This window comes from Passer montanus, unplaced genomic scaffold (assembly GCF_014805655.1).
Source record: "Passer montanus isolate IOZ18808 unplaced genomic scaffold, ASM1480565v1 scaffold23, whole genome shotgun sequence".
Classification (NCBI taxonomy): Eukaryota; Metazoa; Chordata; class Aves; order Passeriformes; family Passeridae; genus Passer; species Passer montanus.
The window spans coordinates 1,679,061-1,706,458 of record NW_024366926.1 but is presented as its reverse complement, the minus strand read 5'-3'; the positions used below and the strand labels follow the sequence as shown (position 1 = coordinate 1,706,458).

The 27,398-nt window shown below is 42.9% G+C and overlaps 1 protein-coding gene across 1 annotated transcript; it reads left to right on the top strand.

Moving 5' to 3' along the window:
- The first annotated feature begins 277 nt into the window (after window positions 1-277).
- RASGEF1B (RasGEF domain family member 1B) lies at window positions 278-26,819 on the top strand. The gene is made up of 14 exons (XM_039710710.1): window positions 278-443; window positions 11,966-12,148; window positions 13,603-13,725; window positions 14,673-14,810; window positions 17,390-17,605; window positions 17,705-17,779; window positions 19,052-19,147; window positions 19,731-19,833; window positions 20,522-20,601; window positions 20,998-21,093; window positions 22,506-22,601; window positions 23,820-23,943; window positions 24,584-24,656; window positions 25,466-26,819. The coding sequence occupies exons 2-14, from the start codon at window positions 11,972-11,974 to the stop codon at window positions 25,488-25,490; spliced, it is 1,422 nt and encodes a 473-aa protein (XP_039566644.1). The 5' UTR covers window positions 278-443; window positions 11,966-11,971; the 3' UTR covers window positions 25,491-26,819.
- The last annotated feature ends 579 nt before the right edge of the window (window positions 26,820-27,398 follow it).

Sequence of the window (27,398 nt, the reverse complement as noted above, 5' to 3'; positions counted from 1 at the left end):
GAGCCGCACGGGGAACTGGATGAGAATGGGAGAGAGAAGAAACAGCATCGGGCTGAAGAACGAAATCCTCTGTGCTGCAAATACAACCTGGGAGACTCAGAGGACGCATGGTGTGTGTGAGAATGGCGCCGGGCACACCAGCTGAGGCCCCGGCCGGCAGCAGCACGGGTGACACCGGGTGCCCAGCACGGGTGACACGGGGTGCCAGCTGCCCGCCGCGGCTGGCGGGCGGTCGCACCGCGCTCCGCCCCCGCGGCACCGGCGCTGCTCCGGGCGGGGCGGGGCGGGACGGGACGGGACGGGAGCGGCGCTTCCCGGCGCTCCGCCCGCCGCCGGCACAGTCCGTGGGGAGCCGAGCCGAGCCGCGCTGTGCTGTGCTGTGGATGATGAGTGCGTGAGAGCCATAAAGCAGCGGCTGGGGCGGGAGCGCCTGCCACTTCCAGGTACAGTCCGTGTGTCTGCGGTGCGTCTTGTCGGTCCGTCCATCCACCCATCCATCCATCCATCCATCCATCCATCCATCCATTTCTGTCTTCTTTGCCAGCTCCGGCAGGACAGTCTCATTCCTCCGGGTGTTTAATCTCCTTCCTGGCTAGCCAGGTCTGTACGGACAGAGCTGCTTTTTGGGGGCTATCAGCGTACCGGGGGAGGGAGAAATTTCAACCCAGGAGTGATGGTGCAGTGATTGGGTCCTTCTCCTTATCCCCTTCTCTCTAGGAAGATAAAACAGGATCCTACAACTGCACGATGTGGGGGGTTTTTTTGGTTTGTTTTGTTTTTTTCCCCGTGGCTATAATCCTTGGAGAAGCTTTCCCTGCTTTTCTTTACACCTGGCAGTTCAACTGATTGCTGGTTTTCTTGGGTGGGAAGGGTGAAAAAAGCACTGATGTACCAGATTGTGTTTGTAGGGCTGAGTAAAACGGGGGTGTGGGCGGGATGTGTGTCTATGTGTCTGTGTCTTTCTCTGGGCATCTGCTGGGTGTAAGTGCGATAAAACTTCAGGCTCCTGCGCAGTTCAGGGGTACGAGTAAGGACTGTTAATAAATGACCCCAAATCAGTGTTAAATGACCCCAAATCAGTGTTAAATGACCCAAGACCAGTGCGTCAGTCCAGACTGACTAAGGCAGCCCTAACAAGCAGTGCCTGCCCGTGTGTAAAGCTAAATAGAACACAGAGGGATGGGGAACTCTTTCAGAGGAGTTCTCCGGAGCAGAGCGGAGGAGGGCTGACTCCTCTCAAAGGGCAAGAATGGGCTGAAAAATCAAAAGAGCCGGGAACAAAGAGGTGCTCTGTACCTCGGGCGGCTGTGTCTAAGCGAGGAATGTTGAGGGGGCTGCTTTCAGTGAGATTAGCGCCTTGGTGGGCTGAGATGTCATCTGTGCCGTCTGTGGGAAACCGGGACTTGGGCAGGCAGGAATGGGTCTCTAGGCTCTCTCTTTATTTTGAAAGCTGAGAAGAGCTTTTTGAAGTACGGCTTCCTCAGGCTTATCTTACGGCTTCCAAATGAGATGCCTTGGAGAGAAGCTGTTAATCAGCTGGAAATCAATGCTAAATATACTCAAGACAAGTAGCTAACTGATGAGCTGTACTGGAGAGAACGAATAGCTGAGACCAGGCTCTGATTTTGGATAAGCAGTGGGGATATCACTCCTTTGAACAGCAGGACTGAAACAGGCCACTGTAGGATTTGTTAAATCTTTGTAAAAGGGGAAAGAAATTACTGATTTAGCAGGGGTTAAGCTCACAGCTGTGCCACGCACTGAGTAAAGGTTTGTTGTTTTGGGGGTTTTTTTTGTATGGTGTGCTGAATCCCTGTTGGTTTGCATTCTTTGTGGTTTCCTTCTGCTGAGGTTTTGGGGGACAGCTGTGTGTGTTGTTGCCTGTGCTCCGGTTGTGTGGGTTATCTACACAGTCCTCACCGTGCCTGCTGCTGGGCTGCGGGGTGAGCTGCTGTCACACTGTGACAGAGTGACAGGCACAGTTCAGCCCTGCAGCACGATCACTGGAGGAATATGAACTGGAGAAGCTGACAGTATGGGGCTTTGCTTTTCTAACAGGGTGGTTATAAAGTGAGGTTTTCTCGGGGTGAAGACAGGAGGGAGCTGTGTGTGGATCATATTGCCATTCTGTGCTGTACATCACTTTAAGGGTCTATGGGACATATGCTGGGGCTGTTTGGGATAGATTGCCTGCATTTCAGAGGAGGAGGCACAATCTGTGATTGCACATACTTCAGCATATTTTCCAAATGTTAGTAAACACACAGGTGTACTCTGCAAGCACTGACAAGCGCCCTCTGCTTGGCATGGGTATGAGGGACTGAGCCACATCATCTCATAAACACTTTGATAGAAAATGAGCTTGTAAACAAAGCTTCCAGAGAGCATTTCGCAGCCACAGCAAGACAATGCATTAATTTACAAACAGGAGGCAAAGACTCCAGCTGAAAGCTAATTTCTCCTCTGTTCTAGCTGCTGTAAATCGCTACTGTGAGGAACCTGAATGAGTGGCATTTAGTATGGCTGTATTTTGAAATGGGAAATGTGCAGGATCATGACAACAATCCAGCTCACTCTCCCTAGGCGGCTCCAGAATAGCACAGAGTGACTCAGATCCATGCATTCTGACTATTTTGGGTTTGATTCATCAAAATGCATCTTCTCCCCAGAAGAAAATGTCCCCCAGGTCACCCCTCCCATGGGGTCAGGAACTCTGCCTGCCTCTTGTCACACCTGGAAACAGGGCCAGAAATACCAGGTAACACACCTGTGGAGAGGAGCCTGGGAGCTGTGAGACTTGGGATTCATGAGGAGTAAGAGGATAAATCAGCTTGAGTCAGACTGGGGAGTGGGGTATTCTCTGCGGTAATTGCTCTCATTGATACAAGGCCAGGTGCTTTCTGCGTGAATGTAGCGTGCTGAACTGACAGTACTTGTCCATCAGGACTGGAGCTGATCCTCCCTTAAACATCCTGCAGGGATTCAGACGCTGTTAGGCCACGTTTGTAATGATCTTTTCGCAGCCCAGCGTGGTGTACATTTGCTCAATATCATACCTTCTGGGTGGTGACTTAATAGCTGTGATTGTTTCGGGGCAAGGGGCGCTTGCCCGTCGATCGCAAGGCCCGGGGGTCCGCCCTCAGTCGGGCCCGGGAACTGCCGCTGCTCTCAAGGGCCGGCACAGGCCGGGCTGCTGTGGCCCTGCCTAGACCGGGGAAAAGGTCTTTCCAGTCATTTTGGCTGTAATGTGCTTCCCTTCGATTTCCCAAGGAGTCAGGCAAGCTGATTGCAGACAGCTGTTTTACAAGGCCTCTGTACCTCAGACCCGGCTCTGTTCTGTCACTGGCTGATGCCCAGCCTAGATATAAATGGGTGAGAGACAAATGTGGCTGGGGCAGATACAGAGCTGTGCTTCCTCTCTGAGCTGACAAAGTGCAGCCATCCATTTTTATCTTCAATCTAGACATTGGAAAGTGTATTTTTGTTGTTGTGGTGGTGGTGGTGGTAGTGGGTGTTTAACTGAAGTATTCCTATTGCAGAAAGTGTGAATTACTGCTTTCAACCGGCTGTATAATGAAGTGTCAGCAAACATTCTGTACTGTTCATGGAAACATAAGGACTCAGCGACAGGGGAAAAAAATATCATATGAATTGTTTGCCCTAAAACCAGCAATTTTTCTGCATCATCTAAATGGCAGAGACATCTGGCAATGAGGTTTTAGGTAGAAACAGTTAAATGAAATTTAGTACTGTTATTTAACACTACAACACTACAAATTTGCTGTTGTAAATTATAACTTGGCTGCCTATTATGATTACAAAAGGGAAAGGTGTTTTCTTTTGAAGTGTACTGTAGGTAGCACCAAAGGCCAAGCATGGGTGTCTGCACAGAGCAACAGTTTTGGGATTCAGAATGTATCTTTCTTTGATGAGGCTGAACAAGGAACCATGTCAAGACAGCTTCATGCTTAAGGCTAGTACCATGCTCCTGGCAGTAATACAAGATACACCTTCTGTACACCTTTTGAAAAAAGATCTTAGTGCTTAATGAAAGGAAATAACCTCATACTTACCCCTCTTTGTACTGTCAAGCAGAGGAATGCAGTAATGAGAAACTGAGTGACTTGACTAAAGCCACGTGAGAAGCCTGTAGCAGAGTCAGAAGCAGACCCAAACTACCAGGTGCCAGGTCTAAGTGCTGAAATAATGCTATAATAATTTTATTTTCTGTGGATGAATATGTGAACAGCTCTTGATGAAGCCAGTTATCACTCTGAAATGGTCCAGAACCATTAGCTACTGCCTATGCAGATAGGGAAGGTGGATCTTCCGGCTTGGATCACCTTGGGTGATCCCTGTCACATCCCAGGGTTCACATCCCTGTCACATAGAATGGATCACATTCCCCAAGGTTAGTGAAAGTCTAATACCACAGTGATTCTCTTCTGGTGGTAATGTAGGGAGAACTGCTCCCATCTCTGTTGAGAAAATCAAATTTCAGTCTTGTCACTTTGAAGTATGCAGGAGGCACAAAGCACGCTACAGAAATGATGCAGAGTGCAGAACTCCGTAGATACAGAGCTACAGGACTCATGCCAGAGTTCTGATTCACTAGGGGGGGTAGCATAGCACACATGGCATCACAGGCCCCATCTGTCCACCCCACCCCACACCCCATTCCTGGACATCTCAGCCACCGTGAATCAGCTGCTGAATCACTCATTTTACAGTGTGATGTTTTGGAATAAAGCATCACTGCTGTTCACTTGACTTGTGAAACAAACTCCTGACCTCAGAGCTGCAGCAACCCATCAGCTGAGTGAGGAGCAGCATCCCAGCATCCCAGGAGCAGCATCCCAGTTGCCCCTCAGCAGTGTGGGAGCTAGGGTGGTGAACTCCTCCAGGCTGTGGAGCTCTGCATCTTGCTGGTGGATGGCAGCCCTGACAAACCAGTCTGCAGCTGGCTGAGTAGAGAGGTGGGATTTTAGTGTTTTAAGGCTGTAATATTTAAGAACAAATAGCAAAAGTGTTCTGTGCTTCACTGGCTCCAATAAGGGAAATTCTTTTCTTCTAAAATCCCCACCCTGCTTCAGTAATGTAAAGAACTAGAAGGCTTTAGTAGCATTCTTGCTTTCAGTCCAGCTGTCTGCTCAGAAATTTTGGTTGAAAAGAGTAGCTATATGTGTTGTCTTTTTTTTAAGATGGGAGGTGTTTCACTGAATTCTTTGGCTGGCATGAGACTCTTGTGCATCTTTTTCCTTTTCATTCATTCTGTAAATCCCTCAAGTTTTAAAGAGTCACTGTGGAGCATGCAGTGGATTTCTTTTCATTCATTCTGTAAATCCCTCAAGTTTTAAAGAGTCACTGTGTGGAGCATACAGTGGCCTGAACTTTTCTAGAGTCTCTTGTGCCTTCTGACATTTAATTACTGCTGTGCTAATTCATCATGTCACTTATATACTTATCCTTTTTATTCATGTTTTAAACTTCTCTTCTGAAACTGGGATTAGCAAAACGATTCACAAGGTACAAAATCCTCACCCTTATGTGGGGAAAGCCTTACTTTGCATTTAAATGGTAAAAAAAACAGTATCCAGATGAAGATATTACCCATAAATTAAAAATAACTTAAAAATTAACTTAACAAAAAGATTAATCAGTCAGTAATAGAGCATGCTTCATATCTTTTTAAATAATTGTGGTCTCTTCAGTTTTTTAACCTACAGACAAAAATCTCAGCAGCATTGTGGTCATGGTAAGAGACAAGTGCTTTAAGAAATTATATGTTATAGGTGTGGTATCCTTTTAGTGTCATGTGTTTCAAGGCTGTTGCTTTTGTGTGTCCAGTAACACGGACAAATTGTATCATGTGTTTTGTTTGGGAGGAGCACATGTCCTGTCCTCACCCTGGGCTGAGTAATTTTCCTGCAGCTGGGATTTTTGCCGTGATGCAGTCTGCCTGCATGTGCTTCTCTGGCACTGCAGCAATGCTGTCACAGCCACTTTCAGCATCATTAGACTCTCTCTCTCTTCCTGAGAGAAGAGAGATGGGAAACGACAGAGGGGGAGCTGAGTTGTGGGGCTTAAGCAGGGGACGTGGATTTACAGCACATCAGCAACAAGGAGGAACTTGTTTGTTTCCTTCCCTTTTTCTATGCTTGCAGATTTGGAGAAATTCACACCATTCTTAAATGTTCCTCACAATGTTTCTAGTGCTGCCAAATAAACGCACAAATGTATTCATACCCATCACACCTCTGCTGTTTAGTATCCAAGGACTTTAATTTCGAGTCATTCAGGATTCACTTAATTACTGTGCCAAAGTTCTCATACGTGAGTGATCAGTCAGCAGTGCTGCATCTGACCTTCCCAAATCATCAGCGGGGTCTATTTATAGACCCAAGAAAAATGCACATTCAGGAGGAAAATGCCTCCACTTGAAATTCAGTTCCTGTTTTATTCTTTGCTTACTAGCGTTTTTCATTTTCCTTTGCAGTTTATTGTTGCCTGGGTGATTTTTGGAAAACTTTACAAAATTGTTCATCCTCTGCTGTTTTAGTGAAAACCAAAGAGTACTTTAAGGTTCAATCAGATTTCTTACATCTACCTCAGGTCTTTTCTTGCCCCATCAGCAACTGTGCAAGTTGTATTTTCTACTGTTATGACACTGTCCAGCATGGATAGTTTTGGTCTTCTTCATTTGGGGTGGATTCCTTATGAGAGGTTCTTAATCTTCCTCTTGATTTCAGTCTGGAAAAAGCCAATACCACTCCCCTTTTCATCTCCTGTGTGAGTATGAAAAAATATTCTGTACTCTGCCTCTTAAAATATACACTTAATAAATAATTCTGGGAAGGGACTATAACTCAGGGTTGGTGCTGAAGCCACACTCTGAGAATTGTATGGCAGATTCATCACAAAGAGTGGAAGCAAGAAGGCTTGAGCTGGGACAGTTCTGCGATCCTAATTTCTGCAAGTAAGACACATGAAACACCCATCTGGGAGTTTTTGAGGTTTCTTATCTTCTCAGTAGCTTGAGCTGTAAAAGTTCCCTTTACCTTTTAGTGCTAAAAAAAATCCAACAAGCTTTGTGAGCAGAAGCACACACACCAGGAAGAGCTGTGTGGAATGTGATGGGCGGCCTCTGTGTCAGGTGTGCTTTTGTTTTGGGCAGCCTGGGTGGATGCCCCAGCACTGCAGAAGGATTCCAGCTGCTCCAGCCAGCCAGTCGGCTTTATCAAGGGCCTGGCTCAGATACCTTTGCACAAACACACTCAGCATGGGGAACAAACAAGAAGAATCAGAGACATGCACATGCCTGCATGGGTGTGATATCACTGGCATCGGTGCTGGGGTGGCTCCTGTAGCTGGAGCATTGGAATGGAAGCTCTTGGCTTTTCATGGAAGACAGGTTAGGAAAGTCTGGAGGAATATGGGGCTATTGTACAGGAACTTAGGGATGAGGTTAAGAAAGCTAAGGGCCAGTAAGGGCTTCTGTGGGCGTGCTGCTAACAAAAGAAGGAGTAGGGATAATGAGGGCCCTCTCTGGAGCTTGGCTCCTGCAGGAAGTCAGTCTTTTGTTTTGCCATAGCTCAGTTTTATGATGGCATCCTTAATAACAATGGTGGATGGTAATCACCTTTTAAATGTGGTCAAGGGTTTCATAGGGAACAGCTCTGAGGGGATGTAATTGCATTTCTGAAGTTTGCGTCTTTTAAGGGGAGGTGTGCCTTGGAACTCATACCAGTCCTCTGCCTGAGGGATACAGTGTGGGAGAAAGCTGTACCTAACAGAGGAGCTGAAAATGTTTGGCAGTGGCTTTAAAGGCACTTTTCATGGCTACTACTGAACTTTTCAGTGGGCGCTTCTATGAAGGACACCCTGTCCATATCATTGGGTTTGTTTTATGACTCTGATGTGTGGCCTGAGCTCTTCAATATAAATTAGAACAAACTGATGCAACCTTCCACTGTTTGTAGTAGAAAACAGATTTTTTTTTTTTTTTAAACATAAAGGTTTGGAAAAGCACTTGGCAGCCTTGGAAGCAACATCTGATTCCTTTAGTTTTGCCAAACTGAAACTTGGCTCCTGCAAGAGATGGTGGGGGTTTGAGCACATTGTCTTTAGCTATCACTTGTTATTTACAGTGCTGTTACTGGGAAGGTTGAGGATTCTTTCTTGTCAGAGGCTACTTACAGCCAGACAGAGGACTTTGATGCTCAAGGTCTCATTCTCATGTTCTCCATAATGATACTAAATGCAGGAAAAAAATGTTGTATTCCTCTTTCCACAGTGCAAAGTTTTCAACTTGTCTCTGTCACAGGAGAGCATCACTGGTAAAGCCAGGAAATTAATTCATTGCTCTTTCCTTCAAGTCAGATCTTTAAAAAAAAAAAACAAAAAAACAAAACAAAGCAAAAAACCCCAAAAAACAACAAACCCCCTGTTTTCATTCTTGGGGAAAAAAAAAAAAAGAGAGAGCAGAGATAAATGGGTTTCCATGTGATTGCTAGCCAAATGTTTCCAAAGCCCAGTTAAAAAGTTCCAGTTTTAAACTCCCAGAACATTTTTCATTGGAATAATATTTCTTGTCTTTTTTGTCTTTTTTCCCAATTCCTGCTCATCAGATCATACCCTGCTGTGCTTTGACAACAATATTTTTAGGTTCCAAGATACCTATATGCCACGGATTTGTAGACCATTATGTGCTCTGTAACCAAATTTCAGTTCCACTCAAGTTATTCTGGAGGCAGGGTTCGGCTGAAGCTTTAGCTAAAGAAGCTTCTAATTAGAATTAAGCATGCTGCTTTGTGTCTCCACCTCCAAATAAAATACAGCAGAGGAGTCAAAGTCAAGATAATAAAGGAGTCATGCCGGAATAGCACATGTGTTGTGTGAATCACCCCATTGGCTATGCTATATTTATCTCTGTCACACTTTGCTATCAGCCCTTTTCATCGCATGGAGAGCGTGTCCTGTGTCCTGCTCACTTCCAAGTGAAACCCAGTTAAGACCACACACAGCATCACCACGACTTGGTGTCTCACTGAAGCAGGACTGAGCCCTCTCTGTCAAGCAGCTTCCAGAAATAGATGGCAAACAAGTGAGACCGTATGTACCCTTTGGGACAGGCTTTTGAGAATTTTATTTCATGGTTACAAATCAGTACATCTAATGATTTTTTTCTTTCCTGTTGATGAGGCTCTAGGAGACTGTGGCTTCAACCTGCCTGGTTTGTATTGTGAGGATTGCATGGAATCAAAACTAATTGCTGGCTAGTCTGGCTAAATCCCCTGCAGACTCCAGTCTCACCCTGAATTAGGCTGGTTTGGTTAATATGAGATCTGGGTTGAAACAACTACTCGCCTTGGTTTTTACAAGTGCTGATATTGATGTCAAGTTGTTTTGCAGATGCAGATTAGCCTTTCTGACTTCCCTGTGGGGTATTACTTTGCAGCCACAGTGCTGCAAATGTTTGGTGGGTTGCAGTATTTGCAGACTGTTCACTACCACTTGCATTTTGACTGAATAAACTGTGCTACAGTAGCTGAAAAAAAATTCTGAATTTTGGTGCAAACAGGGCTTTTTTCATTGTCAGTGGGCCGAAGAATATTTTGGAGTTGGTTCGAGTTTGTGGCTTTATATGCACGGTATGAAAAACTAGGAAATGCTGCAGAAGATTCCTGTCAGCTCCTCAGTAAAGTTTAGTTCCTTAAACTGGGTTAGCCTTGCAAAGAACCTGAAAGACCAGGAGTCTATGCATCAGGATGCTTTATTGCTGCACAGCATGGCCATAGTGGGGTTGTACCTCACCTGCCCAGTAATTTGAACTCCCTTGTACCCAGTTAAGTTCAGTCCTGCACTTTACAGTGTGGCATGTGTATTTACTTTATTCTTCTCCCAGTTCATTGGGCTGAGCCCAGTAATTTGAACTCCCTTGTACCCAGTTAAGTTCAGTCCTGCATGTCACACTGGGCAATACACTGTGGCATGTGTATTTACTTTATTATTCTCTCAGTTCATTGGGCTGAATGGAATTGAAACGCTGGTTGAACAGCTGCATAGTGTCTGATGTCACTTCTCAGACACTGAGACTTTTCAGTCTTTCCCATTTTGATGCTGATATCTTTTGGCACCTCTCAAGGTGGAATTACCACAGGTCTGTAGGCCGGGAGGCTTTCTCCACTGTCCTTCTCTGCCTTTGTTTTTGGCTTTCTTTTACTGTTTATTTACTGAACCACTCAGGCTTGTGCTGGTTTGAATGTCTCCATTGTCTGGACACACTGCCAGCAGCAGCAGCAAGTCTGTGTGGTGCTCCAGGTCCAAGCTAAGGAATCTAGCTAATAACTTAATAGCTTCTCATCTCCACCGAGCTCACTCTGAAAAGTGCTTTATTGTGGGCTGGGGAGCACACAGATGGCAGCACTCTATTTATCTCCAGGCTGTCACATCACTAGTTGTTCTCAAAACGGGGTGCCTTCACAGGCTGGTGTTCGCTGAGGTCTGTGGTTTTAAAGAGCCTTTTCCCGAATAGGATTTGATACAATGGAGAGAAAAGAAACAGCATCTGCTCTTACAATGATGGCTCAGAGGCATTAATGCTTTTCTCATGCACATGTCATCACATGAGCGCAGCAGCCTGTGGATATTGTCCTCTCAGTTTGATCTCCCTTGCCTTGAGGTTGTGGGGAGAGTTGGAAACAAAGTGCCATCCCCTTTTGCAGTTTATCTGTCTCTCCCTGAATGCCCATCAGCACCCAGTACCTGCTGCAGTAGAGTTAAAACCGGCATGTTTGGGGTTAAAACTGGGCACAAACTCAGCTTCCCATCAAGGCTATAAAACCTAAGTCCCTTAAACTGACAAGAACTGCTACTCCCAGAGAGCAGGGAAGGAGGGAGAAGGAAGGAGTTTATAACTCAACACTCAAGCAATCAGGGAGATTTTATCTTTTGGCCTTTTCAGATATTGCATTACCAGAAGAGCTCTTGAGTGGTCCTGGCCCCCTTGCTGCCCACCCACTGCTCTGAGTGACTAAACAGCCTGCAGCACTGACTGATCTTTTCCTTGGAAAGATATTTTGATTCCACAGGCACTGAGATGCAGACTGATGAGTAATTGCTGTATTTTTCCTAAAGCTGGGAAACACAGGGCAGGATTTTTTCACATTTTCACAGAATTTGGGGAGAAGGTTTAACAAAACTCTGATCTCATCTTTTATATCGTTGGTGAACTTGGACAACAGGGGTAAGCAACTATGCCTAGGCAAGTTTTTCCAAATTTCTGTAGAGCCACTCAGAGAGTAGGTGGAGGCAGATGCACTGAAGCATCAGGCTTTAGCCTGGGTCACACCTGTCACAGTGTTATTGGGAAAACCAAGCACCAATTTACCAGGGTGGAGTTGGGAAATGGGAGGTTTGGGATTGCAGTTGCATGGCTGTCCTGTTGCATAAAGGAGACTGTCCTCTCACATAACCTTTTCAGGGCTTCACTTCAGTCTCTCTCCTTCTGCACTGGCACTGAGGGGTGTGTCATCCTGGGACAGCCTGAACCTGCTTCCTCTGCAGAATGCTGCTCTTACAGAGCTACTTGCAGGATTTGACCAAAGTGAACCTTATGCCACATCCCCAAAAGCATTATAGAAAGTCTGAGTGCCCAAAGCCTGTTAGGATTTTTGTACCTCCTTCTAACTCTTAGCCTGGACATCTTATCTGTCATTTAATAAAGAAACAGCAAAATATTAAAGAAGCACCTGGCAATTGGGACAGGCAGTGGTGAAAGCCTGTGTTGGCCCTTTCCTGAGGAGTCTGCACAGGCTTGAAAACAGTACAATCTTCACTGTGTGCAAGTAACCCATGGCATGACACTGAGTTTTTTTCCTAATGCTGTATTATCTCTGGAAGATAGAAACCCCTTACATTGTACCTTTCCTGAATTATCCCTTATCTCTTTTGTGTGTCTCCTCAGGGCAAGATGCCACAGACACCTCCCTTTGCAGCGATGTTTGACAGCAGCAGCTACAACAGGAACCTGTATCAGACTAAAGAAGACAACTGTGGAGGGCTCTACTACCACGACAACAATCTGCTGTCGGGGTCTCTGGAAGCTCTGATCCAGCACTTGGTACCCAATGTGGATTACTATCCCGATGTAAGTTAGCTGTGTGGCCAGGCCTGATGTGTCTCCTAAAGGGAAATGTGCAGCAGGAGCAGAATTTTTCACATCCACAGCTAAGGAAGGGGTTCAGGAGGCTGACCAGCAGTGTAACATGTCCTTTACCTGAGTGCATCCTGCAATAGCTCACCCAACCTAGGAAGTCTAATGCTTTATTACTCCTGTTGTGAGGTGAGCAACCTGGTGACTCATTTATAAAGCACACACCTAGGCTGGTTTATTGCTTGATGGACTCTGTGTACCATTGACCCTCAAAAATGCTGCCAGGCAAGCTGAAGAGAAAGGCATGACCACCACTGTGACAGAATGAAAGTATTTATTGCAAAACCAAATTTTTTTTTAATACATAGTTCTCATAGTTCATCTAAGGTCGATGTGTACTTGCAATAAGTAACCAAAATGTTGAACTAGTACCACACTATTTAGGATCAGCAGAGGCTGGATGTGACAACAGGAAGTTTTGTCATTTGAGAATTTTTGACCAAATTTTGATTCATCCAAGCATTGAGACATTTTCTATAATTCTTAAAAAAGAAGATAAAAAAGAATGGTATCAAAAGGTGACATGAAAGGGCAGCTGGGGATGACTGGTGGATGATGAAACTGCAGCTCTACTTGTCTACATGCTCTTGCTGAAGACATAACTCTGCTTATATTCAGCTTCTGTTACTGTCATAGATCTGTAGACATTTCCAAGACAGGATCTTTTTTAACTTGGGTCAGAATTAACAGCAGCACAGAACTGTACTTAAGCTAGTGCTTAATGCTTGGTGTAAACTTCAAATATGTAGCAATGTAGACACTGGTTGCTCAAACATGATGATTTATTCCAAGTTCATTGAGCCAGAACATTGTAGAGTCTTTGTAGAGTGAATGCCATAGATACTTAACTACTGGCAAAGTAGAAAGTGGAATGAATATTATGAATTTCCATCTCACAATGGGTTCAAATCATGATACCTGGAAAATCAAAGCAAAAAAGGAGCCTCTTCTTGTAACCTCAGAATCAGCTACTGATGTTTATTCTGTGAAATTAAGCTATGTAGTTCCTTCCACTTTCACCCAGGAGATAAAGGTTTACTGTAGAGCAGAAGAAGATGAGTTGAAATTTTATTCTGAGTAATTTCAGCTAATAAGCTTGCAATAAGGCTGTGTGCAATAGGAGAGCTAAACCACCTTTGCCCTGCCTTGTTTTGGTTTAATGTTGCATAACTTGGCTCGAGCACAAACTTATAATACTGGTTCTGGAGCAACGATAAGTGTTAAATTAAATGCTTACCTCTGTAGTAATTGTTTTTGGCACAGCCACATGTAGAGTTTTCTTCTGCAGATAGTACAGTACGAGGAGCAGATTTTTCAGCAAACCATTTTGAGAAAATGTAAAAAATGCTGGTAATTTATGCTTTTTTCTGTCTTCTTCTTGTCCACAGAGGACATACATCTTCACCTTCCTCCTCAGCTCCCGCCTCTTCCTGCACCCGTATGAGCTCATGGCCAAAGTCTGCCACCTGTGCACTGAGCAGCAGAGACTCAGGGAGCCTGGCCTGGACAAGGTAAGATCCCACACTCTGAGGGACTTCCCAGGTCCCTGCCCAAACCAAAATGCTCCTATTCAAGGGGGTCCTCAGTGGGATAGAACAGATTGAAAACCTGATGCAAGCAATTGGAATTTGACTCTATTCACTGAGATTTGTGGGGAATTTCCACACTGCTCTGTCATGCATGAGGGCTGCTGCTTCTGCTGCACTGTTTGTTTTACCAAGAGAATCTGTGAAACAGGGTCCTGAATAGACTTGGAATTTGACTCTATTCACTGAGATTTGTGGGGAATTTCCACACTGCTCAGCCTGTCCTGCATGAGGGCTGCTGCTTCTGCTGCATTGTTTTTTTTTACCAAGAGAATCTGTGAACCTGAACAGATCAAAATCTGCCCTCTGAAAGTCCAAGGCAGAGGTTTTGTTGACCCCCCCCTCCTTACTTTACCAAGAATCAGAAATCATTTTGTGGTCACTGTGCCCAAGGCAGTCTCTGACCACCACATCTCCTCAGCAGCCCTTCTCTGTCTGTTTACAGGTTTCTCTCTATAAAGTGTAGGGCATGCATAGGTCGTGGCACAACGGAAATTTACCACTTTCTTTGTTGAGGGTTAGTCATAAGTTAAAGAACACTAATCAATGCCTTGCACTGAGGCACTCCTGATAATGAGGAGAGTCATTTCCACCCACCTGAAGCCTGATTTCCAGGTCAGCTAAGCCAATGAGAGTCGCTTCATTGGCTTCCATGGCCATTGGCTCTGGCCTATAATCCAATGCTGAATGAAATTAAGATTAAAATTTACCTGACATTCTTACCCTTACCTTACCCTTATTATTAAAATTTACCTGACATTCTTACCCTTATGCTCCACAGTATCCTGCAGAGCAGAATTCTATTTCCTTTGAGCTGAGTATTTCCTGCATTGCTGTTACATGTAACATTCCTCACTACTTTTTCCAAATAGAACTGGACCCAGAAAATTGCACCCAAAATCCTACAGTTGCTGACTGAGTGGACAGAGACTTTTCCTTATGATTTCCGAGATGAAAGAATGATGAGGAACTTAAAGGAGTTGGCACAAAGAATAGCCAGTGGAGATGAGGTAAGTTTGTGTGCGCACAAAGTTACTGGATAAAAAGGCATTCCTATTACTGCTTTGGTATTGCTGTTAAGAGCATGCTGTAGCTCTGGGTGCTTAGGAAAACTTATTACCAAGGTGCTAGTAGGCAAAAGGTTGTGTGTGGCACCTAAGCCTAGGATAAAACCACACAGCATAAGCAGATCTTCTCCAAAGCAAAGATCTTCTCCACCTCTAAGCCCATAACATAATCCCATTTTGTGCAGACAGGCACAGCTTGGTGGGTGTTAGTATTTCTCATTTTACTTGGAAGAAGCTAGCTAGGATGATAGCTGAGAAATCCCTATTAGTGTTGATAATTTCTTGAGTAAAGTGTGTTGGAATTGGGCCTTTGACCTGTAGGTCAATGGAAAAGTTATAGCAGGTTTAGGGAGAAATTTCCAAAAGAGAAGTGGACCAGGAAGAATTGCCTTGAGCTTAAAGTATCAACTCAGAGGAGGTCTGTCCAATTCCTTCCTGTGGATGGAGCACACAAGGAAATCACCTGACCTTTCTCAAAATCCCACTTCTGAGATGGAAGTTCCACATGGATATTATGAAATATTTTGATGCTTAACTGCTGCTTGTCTTTTAAGTCCCGAAATAAACTTGGCCAAAAGCCAAGGGTTATATTTACTTAGTGGAAGGGAATTAACAAGGTTTCAGTAAGTAAATCCTGTGTAGCTGGCATAATACTGCTATTGCAAAAGACACTGGAGTGGCATTTGGAAGAACTATAAACACAAATAGCAATTGCTAAATGGCATTGTGTTTCCAGTGTTCCTCAGGGATCAGTGTTCCTTATATAAGCTTTTAAGTAATGGTGTGGATGAGGCAGCAAACAGCACATTAACAGGCGTGGAGGTAAGCTGGACTCAGAGGAGCTGAGAGTGCTGCCAAAGGCCTAGAAGGCCTTTGAGAGGCTGTATACAAGCATGGAAAAGAACAAACCTTAACTGAAGTTGGAAGCAGAAACGCACTTTGATGTTGTCAAAATGGGGAGGGACAGAAGAAGATGGGACAAGAGAGTGAGATGTGGTGTGGAATACAAACGAAAAAGAGACACAATTTGATGTGCAAGCTGAAGGTTGCAAGATAGCTCCAGGGAGCTTTGGACTGGGAGGAGGCAAGAGGTGTGCCCTCACTCCAGGGGTGCCAGGTTGCTTTGTTTCTAGATACTCTTCACAGCAAGGTAGGAATTTGAAGTTCAGTTCCAGGCAAAGTAGTTGCAATTGAGGACTCACACCCACTTGAAAAATACTCACTGGCACAAAGAAAAAGAGCTGCTTAGCCTGGAGGAAGCTGAGCTGATGGATGGAAGAATGAAATGAGAAGAGGGAAGGGTTGTCTGCAATGAAGTTTCTGGCACTACAAACAGTTTAAACAGTGAAATCGTCTATTGAAAGGAAAGGCAGATGTACAAAGCTGCTAGAAACTCTGCAAAGGGAGCAATCTTACTCAGAGAACTATAAATCCTTTCTAGCTGTAGCTTTGAGGGTTTTTTTGACTTTGATGTTTCCTTTAGAAAGACAAAGTTAAAGCAAGCACTGCAGTAAATTGACTTGTTTTATTGTGAACTGCTTGGAGCAGTAAATGGCAACTTCCTTGACCTTGCTTTTCTACAGATCACTTGGATTTTTGTGAGTCATTACCTTAAAGGACACAAAAGAAGTAGTTTCCGACTCTTGTTCACTACAGTTCTACTTACAGCTTCTTATTCCACTTCCTGAATTCCACTTCCAGTTCTTTTAAGAGCTGGTAGTAAGAGTCAAACCTCTCACCACAGTAACATATCTCTCCTTTAAAACAACATATTTGGAAAAATCTTTGGAGAAAAGGCCAGATTCATCAGAATAAAGGAAATATTGCTGCCTTGGACTGATCATACTATAGTGTGCAAACAATAGTTTTTGGATGATCCCTTTTTAAGCCACTTAGTTTTTCATTTAATGGCTTTAGGATGATATGTGGAATCTGGAAGAGTAACCCCCTTGGCTATACAGATCTATCTACTTAAGAGTTGAGTTCTGCTCCTACTTTAAATTGTCTCTCCTGGTAACTTAAATCACTACATGGAAAGGCCTGCAAAGGCAAAAGAAGAGAGAACTGGTTTTATTATCTTCTCCTTTTCCTCAGATTCACTGCAAGTTTGAGCTCTGTCTTTGGTGAAAGTGGTCATGATTTGCTGCAGAGAGAAGCAGGCCCTTTGTCACTGAGTGGCCACGTTTTTGTTTTTCTTCTGTGGTCTTAAGCAGGAGAAGATTGAGTATTTTTACTTCTTGTATTTCCTCCAGTGGTGGTTGGTGCATTTCAGGGAGTGGATTGAACACATCTTTTCTTTGAGCTAACTGGGTTGATGTTGACAGTGTGAGACAATCATTGCCTAAACCCTCAGCTGGATTCCTTTTGGTCTGATGAGATGCTAATATTACAGATTCACATAATAGAGCTTATCTTGACAACAAGTACAGATGTCAGCATCTATCTCTTGTGGAGTCATGCGGATTTGAATGCTGTCTTCTCACATTTTGGAGGTGCTTTCTGATTGTTTGATGTTGAAACAGATGTACCGGAAGAACGTGCAGCAGCTCCTGCAGAACCTGATTCGGAAGCTGGCCGCGGTTACCCAGTACGAGGAGGTGCTTGCCAAAATTGATGCCACCACATCCACAGATCGCCTCACGCTCCTGAAGACCAAGCCCCAGTCCATGCAGAGGGACATAATCACAGTCTGCAATGATCCCTATGTGTTGGCTCAGCAGCTGACGCACATAGAGCTCGTGAGTTGTTCCACTCCCCGGGATGATTTCATCCCTCCCCTCTTTTTGAAGTGCAGGTTAACAGGGGATATGACTTGGCTGCTTCTGTGCTTTATTTAGGAGAGACTCAATTATATTGGACCAGAAGAATTTATCCAGGCATTTGTGCAAAAGGACCCTTTGAATAATGACAAGGTAATGGGAGCAGATCTGGAGCAGCTCTGTACCATCAGGTGCACTATGAGCTGGAAGTGAGGTCCAGCAATAAATGAGGACCAGTAGAAAACAAGCTTTAGTATTCCCATTAAACATTTTGTTAATGTTTTTTTTTTCTTTCTGGAATAGATAACTTAGCCAACAAACTGACTTAAATGAACACATTTCCTGGGTTTTCTGACTTAAGCAACGGGAGAACTTAATCCTGTGAATGTTTTCCCCAGGCCATTTACATGGCCTGCAGCTGGAAGAAGCTGAGTTTAACTTTACCTTCTGCATTATTCATTTTCAACATCTGTTCTTCCTTTCTAGTAAACTGAACTTTTTGCAGCCAAGTGGCACATGGGGGAATTTGCAGGTAGAGCAAGTAGACATAACAAAAAGACCACAGAGGGCTCTAGATCTATGTGAGATGGAGGGCAAATATGCAGTGTTTTTAACCAGCAGTGATGGACTTGTCATCTCTTTGAGTGCTGTTTTCAAAATGACTTAATTTCTTATATTTTTCAAGATGACTTAACTTCTGTAAATAAACTGTGACAGAGTCAGTCCATTAAAACTTGAATTATCTTTAAACTGACAACAGAATAGAGTGATGCAAGTTTACAATTTGATGTTCAGTCAGATGGTCTCTGGAATTGTTTTTCCAGATAGAGATCACTGAAACTGCTGTCCACCCATTTTTAGGTAGCCCTGAGATGTGGTGTGGGAATGATTCCAAGGTGATACAGCATAGCACTGCTTAGGAAAGGGATAATCCCATCAAAATGGTAGAGCTGATCTCCCAAACTTAGGATGCAGTATGTCCATTTATCATCAATGGCCAAACATAATGTGCCTGACCTCTGTTTTCCTGCTGCACTTGCAGAGAGCCTAATGTTTTATCTGCTCTATCAGAGGGACTGGAGTAAAGACTGAAACAGTGTGCACATTCAAGGGAGCTTTATGCAGATGTTTATCCCTGATTCTTTGCATAAGTCTGTCTTAGCTCCTTAAAGCATCCCAGTAGGACTTAAAGCATTCCACATGCCTGCTGGAGTGCTTTACTGGACCCACAGCTCAGAAGGAATTTACACATGCTTGAATAGTACCACTGCTGCTTTCCCTCTAAGGTTTTTTGTCACTTTGGGTAATTTGAGTTATTCCTGGTTACTTTACAGTGTTTGGGAATGGCAAGGCAGAAAGCCAAAAGATCTCCCAGGGAAAAGATTAAAATGGTGCTAAAAGCTGCTATTTTATTTCTGTCTGTAGAGCTGCTATGGAGATGGAAAGAAGACACGGAATCTTGAAGCCTATGTGGAGTGGTTTAACAGGCTCAGTTACTTGGTTGCAACAGAAATCTGTATGGTGAGCAAGGGATTTTTGTGCTGGAAGGTTTTGTTTAGTTATCTAAAACTGTGAAGCCTTTTCGAGTTTGGTGCCTTTTGGACTTTTCATTGGCTTGGTTCTGTAATTGTTGACATTTGGATGCAGTCAGAGCACGTCTGAAGAGGAAATAAGTTCAGTGTTTTTAGCATTATTGTGGTGCCTCAGCCTTGTTCGTGTGACAGTGATGATTTATTCTGGGTTAGCCCTTCTTGGTACGTGAGCGTGTCTGGCCTGCTGTTCTCTCCTCTGGAAGGCCCTTGTGAATTGAGGCACATTCTCTCCTCTGGCTGACCCTCTACTCTGCTCTGCTGTTCTTCATATCCTTCTTCTTGGCAGAGCCTCTTTGCCTGTTGTCCTTGCTCTCTGCCTGCCTGGGATCTGGTTTGTCCTTGCTGTCCTGAATGCTTCTGAACACAATAGTGGGACTTCCTCTACATGTTAAGGATAGTGTGAAGCTGTGGTACATGTGGAAAAGACTTTTAACAGGGTTCTTTTTTCTTTGGGGATGTGTCCAAGTGCTGTTTTCCTGCTGATCATAACCCTACAAATGCATCTCTTGCAGCCTGTGAAGAAGAAGCACAGAGCAAGAGTGATAGAATATTTCATCGATGTGGCACGGGAATGTTTTAATATTGGCAACTTCAATTCCTTAATGGCTATTATTTGTAAGTATGTGTGCTGAGATGTTATTTTATCCCTTTTTAAATCTGGATAAAGGAAACAGAGTGCTTCACACTGCTGAGCTTGGTAAGCAGCATGAAGCTGCTCAACACTGTTGTGTGTAGTATAAAGTCGGCATAAACCAAAGTTTTCTTTGCAGCTCTTCAGAGACCTAAGTCCCCACTTTTTTAAATCAACTTCAGTGCTAAATTGGAATAGTAACTTTCCCTGTAATATGGAGAATTGAAATGTCTTCCATCATTTCTGTCACGTCCTAGTTGTTTAAAAATTCCACACCTCTTTATAGCTGGTAGGAAAATACTGGGAAGAATTTTTTTCATTTGAAATGTGAAAACTTTTTAGTTATGTGTAGTTTTCAATGAATTGTGTAAGAGATGGTGTTCAGAACACTCATTTGAGCTTTTCTCTTGGATATACATGTTTTGTCAAATCCACATTAAATAATGTCATAGCATTTTTTTAGAGCTTTCATTCTGTAAGAGATGAAGATTTTGTTTCCAAGGTTAGTTTGGAATTTGAAGGAAACAATGACTGATTTCTTGAGCAGCTCCATTGAAAATATGAAAAAGAACCAGTAATAGATTCTTTGCTTTATAAATACTTATTGGTCCAAGCTACCTGAAAGATTTTTTTCTTTTAAATATTACAACAATCTCTATCTCTTATGTCAAGCTGGCATGAACATGAGTCCTGTGTCTCGATTAAAGAAAACCTGGGCAAAAGTGAAGACAGCCAAATTTGATATTCTTGAGGTAAGTTTGGCTAATATTTGGACAGGAAGCTGTTAACACCATGTTACTTTTAACTGCTCAAAAATGTGAGTTTGGCTTCATTATGACATTTAATTTAGTATATTTATGCTTTTAATGGATTTTGTCCAGCTGACTTTTGTCAAAGATCATGCAGGTGCAGCACTATATGAGTTTGTGATTTGTCCAAGAGAATATATTGGGTCCCTTGTTGTGCTGAATGGACATTTTAAAAAATAAGGTTTTCTGATCAAGCGAACAGACAGAGCAATATCTCAGTCCTCTACAAAGCTGCATTTGTGGGGCTGTTTAGAAGACCTTTTCCTATTTAAGAGTTGCTCAGTTGAAAAAGGATTGTGTGTACCTCATTCATTATTTGCATCTTTTCATGCCTTGCAGCATCAGATGGACCCTTCCAGCAATTTTTACAATTACCGAACTGCTCTGCGTGGAGCCACTCAGAGGTCCCTGACAGCTCACAGCAGCAGAGAGAAGGTGTGTTTGCAAATGACTTGGCAGTGGGCAAAAAGGAAATGTGCCTTGTTAAGTTGCATGGTAAACCTTTATCATGGAATTCTCATTCTCAGCAACTCTACCCCTGGTGGGCTTATAAAAAGCTGCCAGATCAGTTTGGTGCTGGCTGAAAGTCCAAACATTAAATGATCACTTTGATTATTTATGTGAAATAAATACATTGCCTCAGCTCATTTCTGTTCGACAGACACCTCTATCTCACAAACCCATACCACAAACAGAAAGGCCAAGGACTGACATGAGGTTGCTAGTAATTTGTTCTTAAAGCTCCTGCTTGTGCTAAACTTCCAGTAATTCATGGCTTAAGGTGGAAAGGCTTTAAAACTTACTCATAAAAGGTATTCTAAACCTCAAATCTAGACAGAGTTGTGACATTCCCTTCCTGTGTATAGTCTTTAGGTGCAGAATCTCAGTGGTAGTTCTTGTGGAAAGAAATCAAATAGCTTCCCAGCTGCTCCCTACTTGGAAGCAGTTGCTCATCAACTCCTTATGATATTAGAAATTCATGCTGTGTTGAATAAACGTGATCTTGGAGTACATGGAATAAACTACCAGGCAGATGAAGCAAATCCACGTGCAGTCTGCTGATCTACACTGTTGTTATACATGGAATGTCTTTCTGAGTCCTAAGGATGTGTTCACATATCGTTCAAAGCACCAGAAATGGAAGAGGCTTACTTCTTTTCAGAGAAAAGTCAATTTTAAGGCTTCAAAGAAAGAACTTAGAGATATTGAAATATGGTGCAGTGAAGTGTTCTATGTAAATAATAAGTGCTATTTGTTTTATCCCCAGTTGTAATAAGCTGTATGTGTAGCTGTGAAAACTTCCATAGGATGAAAATTAAAATAGAAACATTTTAAGTAAAGTTCTCCAGCATTCTCCAAAGAAAATACTTTGTTCACTTGGCAGGAAATGCTTCATTTTAAGCCAGTCAGTACCAAGGTTCCATGACTTGCATGAGCTCAGGGAATTGTAGCTCAAACCATTTGTGCTGCTACCCCAATATTCCCTGCTGTGCTTCAGTGTGCATCTCCCCTCGTTTACCAAGCAAGTCCTGTCAAGAGGGAAAGCTACACTATGAGACACCCTGCAGGAATTACATGTAAGAAGGCCTCTGATCATTTATCTTCTGGAATCTGCAAGAAAGAAAAAATGAGAACAAGAAAGACATGCCATAGAAATGGATGACTTTGTGGAGAGACTTGTATTTTAAAATGTAGTGAATGCACAGTTTTTGTGTAAAGATGTAGAATCCTTAGTCCTTCTGTATTGTGCTTACCTTCTGTATCACCTGACTTCCTTTCATTTTTCTCTGTAGACTATTGTGTCTTGATTCAGGACTGGACTGATAACAATGCTGCTCTCTCCCTAGATCGTGATACCTTTCTTCAGCCTCTTGATCAAAGACATTTACTTCCTCAATGAGGGTTCTGCCAATCACCTTCCCAATGGTCACGTCAATTTTGAGGTAAGTGGAGCACTGAGTTTTAATGCAGGGTCAGCCACTTTAACAGAAAACTGAAGCACAGATCACTGTCCAGTTTCCACTGGGTTCTGGGAGAGCAAACATAGACTGGAATTTGAGTATATCTGTTACTGCTCTATTGAAAAAGCAGTTTTATCGAAGATGGAGTATTTATAGAAACTTTCAATATTCCCAGTTTTTTTAGTGGGAGGAAAAAAGAACTTCCCCATGCTCAAATTCATCTCACCATTTCAATTCACAAGTTTGTTATAGGTAATGACAGAATGTTCAGGTTAGTATTTTAGGGCTTTGTCTTTTAATTGCCCACGTGAAAAGCAAGTTCTTCCTTTATCAAGATATATAGGCAGCATTTTCATGTATGTAAGTCCCAGATTGTCTCTGAAGAAACATGTGATAGTGCAGCAGCGAGGGAGTTTTGACTCTCTTGTCTTCCTGTAGTTTTTCTGCCTGATTTCATGCTTGTTATCTGACACAGGGTGAGTTACCCAGTGATTTGTTTCCTGGTATTTTCAGTTTCCAAGAAGCCTGGGTTATCCACACAAAAGTGCAGTAAATTTCAGTTGTAGTCATAGGCCTGAATTAGCCTAAAGTTCTAAAACTAGGCTGTGCAATCACCTGGAATACCCTTTTGCTCAAGGAATCCATGTGCACTTGTGGCATGTTAAACTTTAATTGAAAGAGCCTATCAAATAATGGAATCAGCACACTACATGGGGAGTGTTTGGTTTTGGCATACATTTTCAGCAAGAAAATAGAGCATTTCATATTTGCTAACTGACAGGAAACATCTGGATTTTGAAATGTCAGTATTAAGCATCTGATGTGAAAATCACTATGTATTTAACTGGAAAAGAAAAAGTGCGAGCATCAACAAAGTTAAAATTTGGGCATAAGGAGTGTTACCAGCTCCTTGAAAAAAAAATCAGTGCACTTCATGATCTACTATATTTGTATTCACAACAGCAATTTTAGCAAGGTTACCAAGTGGGAAGTTACCATAGCTTGAAACAGGAACACAGAAGTTAGAAGCTGAGTTGTTGATCAATTCAGCTGAGATCATGCTCCATTCTATCTTAAAAGCCAAGGACAATCAAAAGCCTTGGTCTCCAAACCAAGATCTCTCCCTCTTTTTAAAAAAAATGTTCAGGGTAAGCAGTGCTGTTCAATATATAGAACCTCTTCTGCTTTGTATTCTGACAGAAATTTTGGGAATTGGCAAAACAAGTCAGTGAATTTATGACTTGGAAGCAAGTGGAGTGTCCTTTTGAAAGGGATTGGAAGATTCTGCAGTACTTGCTCTCTGTCCCAGTCTTCAGTGATGATGGTAAGGAACTCTGGACTTCTGTAGGGATGGTGTCGCTGGCTACTGCTTAAACCCTTTCTGTGTTAATTTGTGGCTTCCTCACAGTAAGGAAAGACTGTCCTGAGGACATCTCTGTCTAGCAAGTGAAAAATGTTCCTCCCTTACAAATGGCAGAGAATATAAGATTTTTCTTTTATGTGCATATAGTCTGTGAGGATCAATATTGGTTCTGAAATAGAATGAACTAATGTGATGTGAACCCTGTAAATGTCACATGAAATGTATTTATGTGGACTTTCAGGATACCTTGCACTAAAGGGTGCTGCTTAAGGAAGAAAATAGGGACTTCACTGGCTACTTACAAAGCATCATGTCGCTGGGCTTATTTTATTTTCTCTTGAGTGCTTTCTTCTCCTCATGCTTTTGAGTTTCCGCTGGTTGGTTTTTCCCCCCTCAGGGCAGTCTTTGTTCTCATGCACAGTTTGTTAGCATTGTCTGGGTGCAATTATAAGCAATGCTATACTTCCTAATGGGATTCTGAAGCCCTAAACTGAGGGATGGATAATACATGCCTGCTTCATTTAACTCAGTCTGCTTTGCAGGGAGAGCAAATTTTAAAATGCCTGTAGGCCTGACATAATGTATTTGCTTCTGATTGCAGCACTTTACTTGGCTTCCTATGAAAGTGAAGGTCCTGAGAACCACATTGAAAAGGACAGATGGAAGACACTAAGGTTTGTGTCAGAGGTTACCCGGATCAATAAATAAATAGAATGGGATACAGAGCAAGCATCAAGCAGTTAAAACCAAATGGAGTGTTACATGTGTCAACAGATGGGGTACAGCATGGTTGTAAATCCCCCCCCACCCCAATCTTTTGGACTCTTGTAAAAAATAGAACAATCAGGCTTTATCTTAAACCCTCTCGGTCCTTCTTTCCCTTAGGAAATGGGAATTAGAATAAGTAATTTTGTATTTTAATTCCTTGTGTTACTCAGTGAAGGAAGAAAGTACTTTCTAAACTCCAAGAAATCCCCACTTCCTCACAAGTACTATACAGAGCACTCTGGATTCCACACAGATGTTTTCACAGCTTCTGCATCCCTTTCTGGACCAGCCTTTTAGACAGGGCTGAGGTTTGCCTAAAGATCACACTTCATTAATGAAACCAGTTAACAATTTAGAGTTCAGGCTGGGTAAAAATATCCAGCAAAGTCATATTTTTAGCTTTTCTTCTACTGCTATTAGAATGCAGCCTCACCAGGTCTTTGATTTTACTAATTGTGGAGGGATACATGAGCCATTGAGGCAGGGGATGTAACAATTCCATCTGATTGATTCCACTCATTTTGAGGAGAAGACAGGAAGAGAGTTACTCACATCAGGGCACAGACATTCCACGTTACACAGGGTGACAAGATGAAAACCTGTAGTAACTAGAATCTCAGTTTCACAGCTTCCTTATGGTAGTCACTCTGTCTGAGAAGATTTACATCGTTCTGGTGCTTGCCTTTACCCATTTGCATTTCCCTCTGCCTTTCAGGTCAGCGCTTCTGGGCAGAGTCTAGAGCACACCACGTCTGCTGTTGCTGTGTTACATGGATTGCCAAGGGCCATGGCTTGGTTTATTTTTCTGTGCACTGAGTGGCACTCAGAATGATGAAAGATGTGCAGTCAGTTGCAGTATTGTGGCAGCAAAGATGAAAGAAGTTAATTCAAGAACAAACAGGCAGCTTCTCCCATCTGACAGATGAGATAAAATCACAGCCCACTCATCTGGGATTCAGGCTGAAGTATTGATTGAGAATCCTTTGAAGATCTCAGATGCTGCCTATGAATCATTTCACACCTGGATGGAATATTCTTTCCTTTCCTTCTGCTGCAGTTTGCTGCTACAAGGACTCTGCAGAGCTGCTAGAAGGACTCGCAGGAGGTTACAGAGGGGAAATGTTCACCATTCCTTTCAGTGAAACCCAAGTCTGCATTGAAGAGCTCTCATTCCTAATAAGCTGAATATATCCCAGAAGTTTGGGATTGCTAAGAAGGGAAAGGACTGGACACAAACATTGGCTGCTGAGGAGAATTTCTCCCTACCACTGTAATGGTGGCTGGGTTTTTTTGTCTTTTTCCAATGTGTTTTTGAGTTGGCTGCTGGCAGGCAAACTCATTATTATTTTAAGTTATTTAAAAAATATAAAGTAATAAAAATCAAGGCTGTGGTAGAAAATACACCTATAAAAAGATAGTCGCTATGTAGCTCTACAACTTCTAGGGAGGCTTTTTCTTTTATTCTCTTCTTTACAACTAACCACTACATGCTACAGACACGCTTATTTTTACTGTGAGGTTTTCTTACTCTTGATTTTCCATACTTGACCTTCTTCTTATATTAGGTTGAACAAGCTGACTTTTCTAGAATAGTCATTGAGATACTGGCATAAAGACTGTTGAAACATGAGAGTATGTTTTTATTAAGTAATTTTTATAACCGCTTTTTTTGGAAAGAGTAACAGTGGAGAACACAATCCACTTTGACTGAAACAGCAAGAGGCTGAAAAGAAAAAAAGAGGCTTCTTCTCCACTCCAGCTATGAACAAAACAGTCTTCCTGTGTGTTTACTTTAGGGATTATGCTTATGACTGTGAAGTAGTTCACTGTGTTACACACCTAATATGTTTTTAGTAGCTCTGAATACTTAGTCCCTCTGTCCTAGGAGGAACATGATTGAAAAAAAATACAAAACTAAGCTGTAGCTGTAGATCACCCTGGATGCAAAAATCAATAAGCAAAGTACATACTTGGCAAAAAAAAAAACAACCCTATTTGCAATTATTCTGCTGCTGTTGTTAAAAAAAATGAAAAAAGTAAGAATAAATATATTTATTTGTTGCACTGCATCTCTTGAGTTTTCAGGTAAGGTGGTTTTTATGTTCTGTCTGTACCTTTTCAGGTGTATATTTTTATTTTGAATTCCATAGTAACATGTTGAGGTAGCCTTTGTTAATGGGGATACCGTCCTTAACTACAGCCTGTTTGCTGAAACAAGGTACTGGAAGTTATATATTCCACAAGGAATTCCCTTCTCACCAGGGCCTCAAGCCCTGACAGAGAAGGTTTCCTCTCCTCCTTTCCCATTCCCTGTGTTGGGGTAAAGGAGGAACAAGAGGCCAACTCTTGGAAAGGAGAAAACTGCTTCTGCTGTGCACAGGCTTGCCTCCCAGCTTTCATCAGGTGAGGTCTTTCCCATCCTCCCCTCTACATCCCTCCCCTGGTGTTAGGGGCTTCCTGAGGCTTATGTCTGGTGCATGAGAGGGGAATGCAAATCCCAAACCTCTGGCAAGCCAGAGCTGCTCCTTCAGCTATTATTTAACTCAGTGTTTGATGTTAGAGCCCTGCCATGCTCTGTGCCCTCTGCTCCATCATTTGGTGCAGCCAAACCATGCTGGGCTTTAATTTTGAGCATCCCAAGCTTATGT